General features: G+C 36.2%; 1 protein-coding gene across 1 annotated transcript in view; it reads left to right on the top strand.

Annotated features, from left to right (window-relative positions):
* LOC135071148 (uncharacterized) overlaps positions 1 to 11,962 on the top strand; it is a 52,896-nt gene extending 40,934 nt beyond the window's left edge. The window contains exons 2-5 of the mRNA XM_063964918.1: positions 4,756 to 4,825; positions 6,930 to 7,114; positions 8,625 to 9,012; positions 9,316 to 11,962. Coding sequence (XP_063820988.1) covers positions 4,802 to 4,825; positions 6,930 to 7,114; positions 8,625 to 9,012; positions 9,316 to 9,375 — 657 coding nt within the window. The 5' untranslated portion in view covers positions 4,756 to 4,801 and the 3' untranslated portion in view covers positions 9,376 to 11,962. The remainder of the gene's footprint in view (positions 1 to 4,755; positions 4,826 to 6,929; positions 7,115 to 8,624; positions 9,013 to 9,315) is intronic.
* Positions 11,963 to 13,298: the final 1,336 nt, after the last annotated feature.

The raw sequence follows: 13,298 nt of genomic DNA, 5'->3' as shown, positions 1-13,298 counted from the left end.
ATTCTTTTCCAGAAAAACCATTTTTTTTTTGTTTCTAAAGTCTTGAAGAGGTTTGAGAGAACTACGTATTATGTCATTACTATACGACGTTTTGAAGGGTTAAATTGGGTCTCTTGAAGAGGTTTGAGAACCACTGACATATTGCAAAGGACCAGTTTGTTTATCCGTATCATCTCTATAACTAATGTCACGTTGCAAAATGCGCTAACAGGCTTTGTTATCATCCTATCAAATAGCGTTAAACGCAATTTCAAGCTCTATTAACTTACATTGTGATGCGTCAAAAAGATTGGACTTGCTAACCTTTCTTTATCAGTTCGGTTTCAACACTTTAGTTAGTTATGGATGACCACCACACATTTAAAATACGCACATTAGCCAATATGTTTTTGGACTAATTTAGAAGGTCTTTGGTTTTGAAAGTCGCCCAATTTATCATTTGGAAAACATTAACGTCACATTTAGGTTAGTGCGAAATTGAAAATCTAAAATATAAATTAGTATAATTATGAGTTTTGTCTAAAATGCCACATAGTATCCAAAATTGCCAATAAACAATTATTAATATTACAATTAACTTTAAAACAAATACAATAATAAACACTCACTCATGCAGTTATTAGTACTTAAAGAAATATTCTCTGATTCTTAACATGAACACCTAGTTTTTACCCGTATATTTGATTTATAAAAAATATCTGCTGTATTTAAAAACGCCTCGTTTCGTAATGTAAGCCATTCCTCATAACATCTGCAATTTTCGGCCATAATCTTCGTTATATGTAAATGTTAAACTATGCAAAGCCGGTGAATGTAGTGCCGTTGTTTTTGTTATGAATCAAATTAAAATATTAACGTAATTATTGTAGCTGCTATAGTCCAGTCAATGAATGCTTTAACGACGGTGTAGAGAGAAAACCCTGGAACACAATTTCTGACCTCGGGACTTTATTTAGACTAGTTAGGAGGTGAACATAGTAAAAGTCCCCGCCCTTAGCCCTTGAGCCGGCGGGGAGAGGTGGGTTTAAAGGTACCACTTTTCGGTTTTTCGCTTAATCCTCGGAAACTATGCGTCCTAGTGACATGGCTACTATGAACCAAAAAAAGCTTATTCAATTTGCTACAGGTGAGACAGTCAAGTTTTTCTATATCTTGTACAGTTTTCGCGGCATCTGCTCTAGAAGGTCTGTAATATTGTAAATTTTAATTTTATCTTACATGTTCCCATCAGAAGAAAATCGACTAAATCAACATTAAGCAAACATTATAGACATGCGGGAGCATGTTAAGCCTAGTTCCAGGGAGGGGATTGCATCGTGCGTATATTTAGACGAACTAATTGGAATCACTTTTGACTCCTCATCACTCAAAAAGCACTGTGCATTAACACTTCAAATTAGGCTCATGTGTTGAGACTTGCAAGATAAACATCAGCTTTAAATTTCATAAATATACCTCAAACGGTTATTTAGGTATTGGCGTTCAAAAATCGACATTTAGGACACTTAAATCTAACTATCACCTGTGAAATGTTAAAATTTGCTGGTTTTTTATTTGTTCCTTTGTATTTACACAACTACCTATTTGGATGCCAAAGGATGATGGGCACAAATGTATGGAAAGTGGTACCCGCTCCAATAGCCATAACCAATATATATTTTAAAAGGCCTTTAGATGTAGGAAAATGTCTGCTATGGGGCCAGTTCTAATTCACGTTTTGAAAGCAGTAATTCCACTAAGTATTATAATGAAAGTATAACACAATCATCCATGTATACGAGTATGTATTATGACTACAATCTAATAATATAACTAAAAGAAGCATTGAAAAGGAAAGGATTATACCTACGATGACCTACCCAAGCTATTAGACCTTTATTCGCTTTCATCATCATCATCATGATCATTTTAGCCATAGGACGTCCAGTTGAACATAGGCCTCCCCCAATGATTTCCACAATGGCCGGTTGGTGGCGGCCTGCATCCAGCGCCCTCCCGCTACTTTTATGAGGTCGTCGGTCCATCTGGTGGGTGGACTTATTGGGTCTTGAGGGTTTATTTGCTTTAGCAACCCATAATAAAACCCTTAAGAAGTAATAAAACTTTAACCCCTTTATTAATAAAAGTTACACCCTAGTTGAACTCTGGCTTAAATTGTCATTTGGTATGGAAATGTCATTTTAATCCAAGGTTCTTCCTAGGTGTATTTTTTTATTAATAAGGGGGTAGTACTTCTTTAAATAAAAATATTTATTTCACAATTATCCCCATCAATAATTATAGAGTTAAGGAAGGATGCTGGAGCAGTAAAACCTTCCTGCCTCGCATATCCTAAGTACCATACGATGGACACGTATGATACATCTTCTTCTTCTTCCTCGGTCCCTCACTGATGAGGATCGCGACCACAGATAGTGTTCCTCCACAGACTGCGGTCATAAGCTGTGTGGACCGCACGATGCAAACTCCCGCCCACCGTCTTCCTCACCGCGTTCGACCATCTCGTCGGTGCCCTGCCCCGAGCGCGTCCCCCTTCATACTGTATGATACTTAGGTTACACAAAAAGTATCTTTATCTTCGAACGCAACCAGATCTGAGGCTGGTGGCGATAGTAAATGTTGTTCGTCTTGGTAAGACCTTTCAAATGACACTACAAACATAACTATTGGAGCCGGGTACCATTCTGCAAAAAAGTATGTATATCTTCGTACACAACCATATCTGAGGCTGGTGGTCATAGTAAAAGTTGTTCATCTTGGTAAGACCTTTCAAACGATACTAGACACTAGTGTCCGACCGAATGTTCGGTTTCGGTTTCGTTTTCGGTTGAGTTTCGGTAAAAACACGAGTTTCGGTTTAGTTTCGTTTTCGGCGGCAAACTTGCCGAAACTACGACCGAAACCGAATGTGCATGCGGGAGTTTCCGCGCTGTTATCGGTCATGTTCGGCGCGTTGAATGAGTGAATGAATCCGATCAGAGCCAATGTCGTGATTCGCTCGCTTGTTTGTTTGCTGTTAGTTTTGTTTTGTTGTGGTGGCGAGTTTTGAATTTGGTAAGTTTTATCTCGTTTTGTGTCGTTATAACATAAGAGCGGGTAGTAAACATAAAAAAAAATTCAATATGACTGATAAAAGTATAATCAAGTAGGTATAATCTAACCTATAAATTTTTTTTTGGTTCGCAAATGCTATACGTAAACAAACATTAGTTACGTAGTTAGTAATGACTATAGTGCATTTCATGGTGATAATATTATGGATTCAGAGTTTCAAAGTTCATTTTAGTATTTATCACCAAGGTATCCAAGTGGCAAGTACAGTAACTAGATACTAACTTACGTACTACCAATTTTGTTTTGAGAAATTGTTAAGGTAAAAGACCCACCCGACCATGGGACGGGTTATGTAAATGTCCTGAATATTGCAGTAATTAAAAAAAATCTAGACTATAAAACCTTATTTTTCTTTTTTAATACATAATTTGATACCTTTTAGAGTAAAAGGGCGCTTTATAAGTTCAATTTTAATGCAATTTAAAGAGAAAACAATAAAGACTGACTGATTATAATAACGTTTTCTTTATTTTTCCCTCAAAATATGAGGCTTGTAAGGAAGTTTCGGTTTCGGTTTCGGTTTCGGCCGAAATAGACACCGTTGCCGAAATTCGTTTTCGGTTTCGGTTTCGGTCGTAAAACTAGTTTCGGTCGGACACTACTAGACACATATCTATTGGAGCCGGGTACCATTTTGCCCATTGTCCTTTAAACCTTCATGGTCATCTGGAAGTGGTTAGAATTTGGTCTTATAGGTCAGCCATGTAGATTTTTAGACGTCAATACCTAAAGAACCGTTTGAGGTATGTTTATGAAATTTGAAGCTGATGTTTATCTTGCAAGTCTCAACACATGAGCCAAATTTGAAGTGTTAATGCACAGTACTTTTTGAGTGATGAGGAGTCAAAAGTGGCTCCAATTGGTTCGTTTAAATATACGCACGGTGCAGTCCCCTCCCTGGAACTAGGCTTAACATGCTCCCGTATGTCTAGAATATTAGCTCAATGTTAATTTAGTTGATTTTCTCCTGATGGAAACATGTAAGACAAAAATAAAATTTCCAATATTACAGACCTTCTAGAGCAGATGCCGCAAAAACTATACAAGATATAGAAAAACTTGACTGTCTCACCTATAGCAAATTGAATAAGCTTTTTTTGGTTCATAGTAGCCATGTCACTAGAACGCATAGTTTCCGAGGATTAAGCGAAAAACCGAAAAGTGGTACCTTTAAACCCCCCTCTCCCCGCCGGCTCAAGGGCTAAGGGCGGGGACTTTTGCTACGTTCACCTCCTAACTAGTCTAAATAAAGTCCCGAAGTCAAAAATTGTGTTCCATGGATTTCCATCTATAATGCTTTATTGACTGGACTATAAGGCCTGTATTAAGAAATAAACTACTAACAGTATGAATCTATACTCAATACAATATAGATCCATATTTGTGATTGGTATAAGTTTGGAACTCGATATATCAAATGAAATGAAATCAAAAATGGTTACGGCTAAGTACGAGTATTTTAGTCTGATTAGGCTTATCTACGTAATTTTAGAATTTTCTATGTTATTTTAAAATATGATATTGAGCTCGTCTATCGTCATTTTATAACAGCTAAGCTTAAGATAATTAAGAAAACTAATGTATAATTAATATACCTAATATGTAAAACTGTTTGCTAATTTATTCATATCTTTGTTTCAGGGTGACTCTACGAATGATAGAGTAGCTACGCGTTAATAAAATCAACATGAGGTTTTTGGCGAGGTTACAGGTGTGTATTTATGATGCATTTTATGTAATCTAAGTTTAAATCTACAAAAAAAGGTACTTAGGTAAATGCAGTTTTCAATCATCCTCATAATCATTATTGTCAAATTATTTCAGTGCTTTTGGATGTAAAGGAATGCTAGACGTAAGAGCTTTACCTGGCTTTTTCTTCAAATAATAGCCTTAAGCAGAGCTTTAAAGCCTCTCTTTTAGTCAAAATTAATGTCTACTCTGTGTAAAAAATGGAGTGGACATTGATTACTGGTACATTTGGTTGCTTCCACCGGTGGAACACAATATGAAAACAAAACACAATCGAAACAAATGTTACAGATTATTCAAACAGAAGCCGATTCCCTCGGCTTAAGTGATTACAAAATAAATCACGGCCCGTTAAATTATTTACAACAGTTTTAAATGAAGCTGATAATAAAATCGTCAAGATTCCCTGATAACGCCTTAATACGTCTGGTTTTAGCGTATCTTTGGAAAGATGTTACAAAAGTGTGTGCCAACTCTACATAAACAATGGACCACGGTAACTTGAGCTACGCAACGCTTGCTTACCATTTAATAGACAAAATTTCGTGTAAAATCTTGTATTTTTACTTAACAACTCAATGTGTCGTGGGAATACAAAACAAACGAAGGTCGCAAGATTTAGATAGGTGATCTTGATTTGGCTTTAATTGATTTAGAATTAGTTTAAAAAGCGGATGCTTTTGCGTACTCTTGGGAATGGATTCAAGGGGGCCTAAGTTATCTCTCCATGTTAATCATAGCGTTGGGCAATGGCGTTAAATCAATGTTCTTGGGATTTGCTACAAATAAATTGCGTTCGCCTACTGTTGCTTTGCAAACAGATAAGTATTAGATCATGCGGAATTTATTAGCTTTGACAGACACTCATATTTCAATGTTATGAAGTAATTGGGATACAGGGAGCGCAATGAGCGCCCCCATTACTTATTATGAGGAATAATGTTTTGCGTCTAATATTAACTACGAAATGAGTTCCGGTTATAGGTACCTACATTGCACTCATTACAGCAACTGTTTCAAACCCTATACATTGTCTGAAAAATAGAAATTTGATTAATTTGGTAGTACGTACTATAGTAATCTGATCTAAAGTTCTATTTCTAATGGGCACATTTTATTAAGAATACTATGTAGCTTCTCTGTAGCTTTTTAAGTAATTTTGCTTTGTACCAAATGGCAGCTTCTTTTGCAAGATACAGGTTAAAATCGCGTTTCTTAGACAACTCAGTCTTAACTTCACGAAGAGTCAATTAGTTCACCCATAACTCCAGCTAAGATGATACTCATTTGGAGTCAATTGCTTAAATTCTAAGTGAGCTCTCTTAAACGAGTAATTGTGTTGCAAAAGCTCGTGCCTGAAAGCTTAAAGCATACTTTCGATACCACCCACCAAGCTAGTTATTGGTCGTACCTTCAGTCTGCAAGATTTTCGTGCAGTGAAGTAAATATTTCGTTATATTTTACGAGCACGTAAATAAAGTAAAAATAAATTGAACTACAGGTTACTGATTTAATAAATTACTACTACAATGCCAGGTTTAGCAGGCTTATCATGAGTTTATATTAGGTGCTAGCTATGTAGTGTATGCCAGATTGTACAATGTACAGTGCCTCTAGGAATTACTTTCAAGAACTAAAATCTTCATACATGTTTTGACGCACTCGCTAGCGAAAACACCTACCTACTAACGTAAAATCATGGTAAGCTCACTGCATCCCCACGAAAACCTTATAAGGAGCCGAAGCTTCCACGTCGTGGATATTCTTCTTCTTCTCAGTACAGTTTTATCGGAGTGGTCGTGGTCATTATTGTGAATCACGATGATGTTCCTCGTAATACGGCGCCATTCCTCGCGGACTGCAGCTTTCCGGAAACTTTCGTTAACCGAACACTTAGTTGCGGCCTTGATCTGGTCCGTACATCTCATTGGTGATTTACCACCTCGTCTGGTGCCCTCAACTTTTCCCTGCACTACGAGACGCTCTATGGAGTCATTACTGCCGTGGATATTAGCCCCTTATTATTATCGCCCTCTTAAGTCATATTACTTTTTATTCTTCCGCAGTTGCTGACGTGCCTGATGGTATGCGCACCATGCGCAAACGCGATCATGGTGAAGTTTGGGACCAATGACGGTCCAATCGTGCCACCTACGCCGGAGCCGACGCTGCCGACGCCGCAGCCGTACCGTGCCCCGGCGCCTGTATGGGAAGAAAAGTCCAATGACACGCCCGACCCTAATGCACACTGGTAAGAAACCAATTTTGATCCAAAGTCTTCAACTTTGATGCATGATGCATGTTTAGTATGGGATGTTATGGATATCCGTAACCGTAACCGAAACTTTCGGATATCCGAAATAAAAAAATATCCGTAACCATAACCGATTCAAAGGTTTAGGATAGTTTCGGATGTAGGCAGAGTGAAGCAAGTCCCTACGCTGATTTAATGATTGCATTTTGAAGTACATGAGTGTTTTCCCATAAGCTAAAAGCTTCTTTGTGAGATCAAAAGAAGGTGACAGATGCCAAAGAAATCTCTTCTGTACCCATTCTATTTGTAAGGCATGAACTGTGTTGGACAACTATTGGGATTTGCATTCTATACTTAGCACATAATATCCGTAACCGAAACTTTCGGATATCCGAAATAAAAAATATTCATAACCGTAACCGAAACTGCTATAATGTTTTTCCAATATTCGTAACCGTATCCATAACCGAAACTACTTATCCATAACATCCCTATTTAGTACAAACATCTCGTATTGCAGCCGTAGAGAAAAATAGTCCAATGGTACGTCTGACCCTCATGCGCACTAATGAAATCCATTTTACTCCGTGAACCTATTTCAGTAAAGTGTTCTCTATTGATGTATGTGAAATCTAATGTGTCGCCTCAAGTGTACAGTGTACACAACGGTATAACATTGTTTTACTTGAAACATTTTTAAAGAACCAACATCTAAGGCTGGGTTGCACCACTTTACTTTAACTTTGACAAACGTCAAATATCTGTCAAACTCCATACAAAAACACCGGCTATCGTTATGGTTACAGTAACAGTTAGGTGGTGCAACTCAGCCTTAGTAGCTCAGCTATTAGAGGCGCTAAGCAATAATTAAGTCCTTTGTTAATTTGCTCACAATAAATTCCTATACCGTGATCTTGACACTTTATTGTTGCATGAAAATCACCATCTATAGTCTGATTATACTGATTTATTCATATCTTCAACATTCCTTCATATTATTAACTCATTTCTGTCAACGCCTAGCTACTTTGCGATCCTTGACTTCTAATAACGATCGAGAATATCGAGATAGCCTTTTACATATTTTGTGCTAGATCCATATGTATTTTCGTATTATAAAGTGTGAATTAATAGGCTTGTAGACCAAATGACTTGTTTATTTATGGGTTATTTATAACCAAAGACTATTAAGTCATATTTGTTCCATTCATAGGTTAATAGATACAAGTGGGACGAAATAATCATCTCGAAGATTTTCCTTCGCATTGGGCATAAAATTGTGGGTCTATAGCCTAAGGGAGGAAGTAAAATACTTGTGATTTATTGAAGTAAATTGTATGGTGCATAGATAATTCAGCAAAAAAAAATTAAACAGGTTTGCTTGATAGTATCAGTTTGCTTGATATATTTCTTGCAACACTTAATAAGCGATATCCTTTTACTAACTACTAAGATTTAAAACATCCTCAAACATATTTCTACAATATTTTTAACCATTCTTCCGCAGGAGACCTCAGCTATTCATACCTCAGCCAAGATACACTCAAATCATCTACAACTCGCCGCCACCCACTCCTGTGCCTCTCAACAATGCGCAACGATTCGTCCAGTCCTACATCCCGAGTGAAGACCCAAGACCGGTGAAAGCTGAACCAGTGAAGAACTACTTCACCCCATCCCAGATACTCAGCTCTCAGAGTCTACCCGGTTTTGGGATCAGATACTTCGTGCCGACTTACATTACCGACCAGAAGAACCGGTTCAAGGCAGAAGATGCGAAACAGAACGAGATAGCGACCAACGAAGTGAACACTGGTAACGAAGACTCCAGCAGCGATCTTCAGTGGAAGTATGAAAAGGATCAGGCGAAGAGGACTGTCAGACATACGCAAGAAGTAAGTTGACGTATCAAAGTGTAGGTTTAGATTTTAATTAATAGACATATACAATTTATTCGAATCAATTAATCTGTCAGCTAAAATCGCATCATAAATAGATATGTGTTCTTGTCTATTCGAGTTTGAATTTTATCTCACAGGCATACCTGTTTATATGGAATTCCAAACCATATTCAGTTACTCATACATTTTGCTACTTCTTGCTTAAAAACTTGATCTTAATATACTCGTATTTAAACATAAACAAATCATGCTTATGAAAGCCTGCTATATTATTATTAATAATGTTTTTTTTTCTAGAGCGTCGTACTTCCAGTAGTTTACCAGTGGCCGGCGTACTACCCTTCCCGGCATCTGTAGTTTTAGTCTAGTTTGTAATTTAAGTCTAGCCAGAATTGAAAATTTTGAAATGCAACAGGAATCTGAATTATTTGAACTTAATTTCGGGGGTCAATAATGTAGCTGACAAAGTAAGAGAACAATATTTTCTCGAGTTTCAAACCCTGTGGTTTTCAATTCTGGCGGGAGCCATACTGTATAAATAAACATCGCAGATCAAACAACTTAAGGTAGCTAAGTATTTAAACTAATCGCTGTGATGTCATTAGTTAGTTATATTGTAAGATTAAAGTGCCAGAAGAAATATTTTATATCTATGCAACTCGAATAAACACAAAACTGTTCGTTATGTTGTTTGCTAACTAAATCTAAACTAATATTATAAAGCTGAAAATTTGGTTTATTTGTTTGGTTGAACGCGCTAATCTCATAAATTACTGGTCGATTTGAAAACTGTTTTTGTGTTGGATAGCCCATTAATCTACGAAGGCTTAAACTTAAGGGCGGAACAGTAAAGAAAAATGTTGAAAAAACGGGAAATATTATTCAAACTATTTTCACGCGTACGAAGTCGCGGGCACAGCTTACTAAAATTTAAATTTTGAAACCACTGAATTAGTTGAGATGTTATCAATTTGGAGTGAAACAAAGGTGTCAGGTACGATGTTGTAGCGGCGTCGCAGATCTGATAACCGAAAATTAGGACTGGGTCATAATTATCTTGAATCCTTTAATGTTCATCGTTTTTAAGAATGGAACTTAACGCAACTAATTCATTGTCTTCAGTATTTTTAAAACAATTATAAAGCAATCCTTATCCTTCAATCAGCACTGTAGAACTTCAGTTTATCCGATTAAATTTTAATTAACATTTTATTGTTTGACAAGTTCGTATTTGGTTTAACTGCAACAGCTTTTAGCGCCATTAAAACTTTCAAGTGTTATTATAACAAACAATTTTATGATCTTAATAGATTAAATTTTATATAACAACCAAACTGACGTGAAACTATTGCAGTTAAAACGAGTAAGTATCGATAGAAGTAGTTATTAGTTTGTAAATATAAAAAGTAACGTTAATTGGATTAATTTCGGCTGTCGGCAGTATTGTAAAGGAACATTAAGTTGATGTTTAAATAAGTGATATTGTTTTGGATGATAAAAAGGTAATGAAAACGAAAGAGGTTCCAGAAATGGCTGCAATAACTTCCGAGAAGTTCGCAAATCACATAACAGTAATGATGGTAACCTTTAACGACAATCGTCTTCATACTGCCAACAATCTAAATGTTACATAAAATGTATTGTTCGGCCCCTAATGACAATGTACTTCCACATTTCACTATGCCATTTGCCAGTCAATGGTATCGTGCGAGCATTGATAATAGCTGGAGCAATTATGAATAGTCTTTGTAGAGCAAAGCAAATACCGTCTCTATACAGGGTGTTGTTTTCAATACTCGCCATATTTAGGGAGTTAATTAAGTGTCTTATTCTGATCACGAAACAGTAAAAAAATTGACTTCGAAAAAAATTTAAAACGAACCTTAACTTTAGTTAGTAAAAAAAAAAATACTTATTTACACTACAGTAGAACGCCGATTATCCGAACGCCGATTAACCGAATCGCCAATTATCCGAATCGGTCCTAAGCGTAATATAAAAAATTAAAACCAAGTAATTTTTGATTTTTTTGTTAGAATTCGGATATATTTCAACTGAGCGTTATTGTAGCAGTTCTACAATAACGCCAAGTAGGAAATATAACTGTTTGTTAAACTAATTAAAGTTTATTCTATGTGTGACGGTTGGTTTTTCCCTATCACCAGTCTATGTCCGATTATCCGAATTTTCGATTATCCGAATCGACCCCGGTCCCAATTAATTCGGATAATCGGCGTTCTACTGTACCTACTTTACGTGGCTTCCTTCACTAGGCTATCAGGTGATAAGCGAGCGATCCGCGTAGCTTGATGGTGCCGCAGTGTTAACTATTGCAGTTTTGCGAGCCACAGTAAGATGATTTCACACGGAAAATATTCGCTAAAAATTCCACTTTCGTTTGTAATTTTTTTTAGTGGATAATGCGTGTACATAAGTCATACTAGAGCGCCTAAATAAATATGGCGAGGATTGAAATCAACATCCTGTATTCAGAGACCGTGACAAATAACTTTTTAGCTTATTTTGAAAACCTATTTGCAATTTATGCGACTTCAAAGGAATTCTTCGGTCGTTAGTAACTTTCCCCTCACATATTGGTTGACCGACTAGATAATAATATATTGTACAAAGAAAATCACGAAGACACTTTCCTACATTTCAGTTTTGTATTGTCGTTTTAAAAAGAAAGTTAAAGTCTTATCCAATATTTCTTAAGTCTAAGTTTGTATAACTTACTATTATTTTCATAATGAAATTAGTTTTATAATCAACTCCAGTGCATTTTGGTTGAAATTTATCGTTTATTTGAAACTTACAAAAAGTTGTTATGTTTTATTTAATATTTTTATGTGTGTGTATTTACATATTTTTATTTGTTTATACATTAGCTGTAATTTAATGCTTGTAAATATGTAAAATAAAATACATTTTTTATTGAAATATATTATGGCTTCTCATTTGAATTTGACTCTAATAAAACGCAACTATTCTCATAATCGAACTATAAAGATATTATAAAAGGGTGCATTCTTAATAATTAATTATTTACAGCTGTTAATAAGTTCAATTTCTTAGGTTCAATGTGTGACATTATAATTTGGTATTTCAAGTGTGAATCAGAACATGTCATAACGTAAACAGGAAACATTCCATAGGATATTGAGTCCATATCTTTTGATCGCTTTTATTAAATGTCAAAGGACAAATTGCACCTTTAAAGCAAAGCCCACACAAATTAAACGCTTTAAACGGCACTCTGTAATTTCACCTCATTGGTGTTACATTGAAGATAAATGGGATTCGATAATACGAAGGGGCTAATAAATTAATGAGAGCTGTTCGCTTACACTTGGAATTTAACTTGTTAAAAAAAGGCAATTAATGTTAATTTAAGCAACTGCTTTACCCATGTCATATTAGTACTGGATCCTGAAACTCTAACGAGTTCAAAGAACATTGCCGCACTAGTAAAATATTTATAGCTCACGCTAGAATTTCTTTAGCAATTTTAGGACTCTTGACATTTTCAGTACGCGCAATGACACTGGCAATAGGCCAATGACAGGACGCGCGTCTACGCGCAGTGATCGCCATCGCCGACGCAATCTGCACGCGTTGGTTTGGCTGAAGGCTGAAACTTTAGAGCTACATTGTAGTATTATTATTATGTCGATGTGATTGTTGATCAAATGCAATAAAAATGTACCTACCTATAGTTTGGTGCTGAACTTATAAGCTCTTTTTGGGTCTACTTACCTCATCCAAGCTTCAAGCATGAACAGCTCTTTATTTTTCAATTTTAACCTTTAACCAGTGACACGTAGTCTGACAGGCGTTTCATGTTTTTCAAATTCTTAGAATTGACCACTTCCCCTCGCTTGCAGCGACCCAGCGTCTTAGTAGCTTTTGTTTTAGTGCTAAAACGACCACAGAAGAAGGCAGACGTGTTATCGATTGTTTTGCACGTAAGTTATACGAATTAGAAAATCGATCGTAGCCTGTGAGGCTACATGTCCCTAGTTGTCATACAAAAACTTTTACACTCTACTTTTTATTTTAAGTGCAAAATGGCAGAAAAGACTAGGAAATGATAACTCCAGCCCACGAATTCATCAAAGAATAAAATATTACGAACGGTCAGTCAATCGTTTGAACCTTTTGAACCTCGTCAAGGTTCAAACGATGGACCGTCTGTTCCATCCTGAAACAAGTCAAGCCAAGCAAATGGCATGCAGTATTTGTCTGCCTAAACTACACAAAATGACAGTGTACACAGCGGA

This window comes from Ostrinia nubilalis, chromosome 4 (assembly GCF_963855985.1).
Source record: "Ostrinia nubilalis chromosome 4, ilOstNubi1.1, whole genome shotgun sequence".
In the NCBI taxonomy this organism is placed as follows: Eukaryota; Metazoa; Arthropoda; class Insecta; order Lepidoptera; family Crambidae; genus Ostrinia; species Ostrinia nubilalis.
The sequence above is the reverse complement of the archived record's forward strand: the minus strand, read 5'-3'. Positions and strand labels throughout refer to the sequence as shown.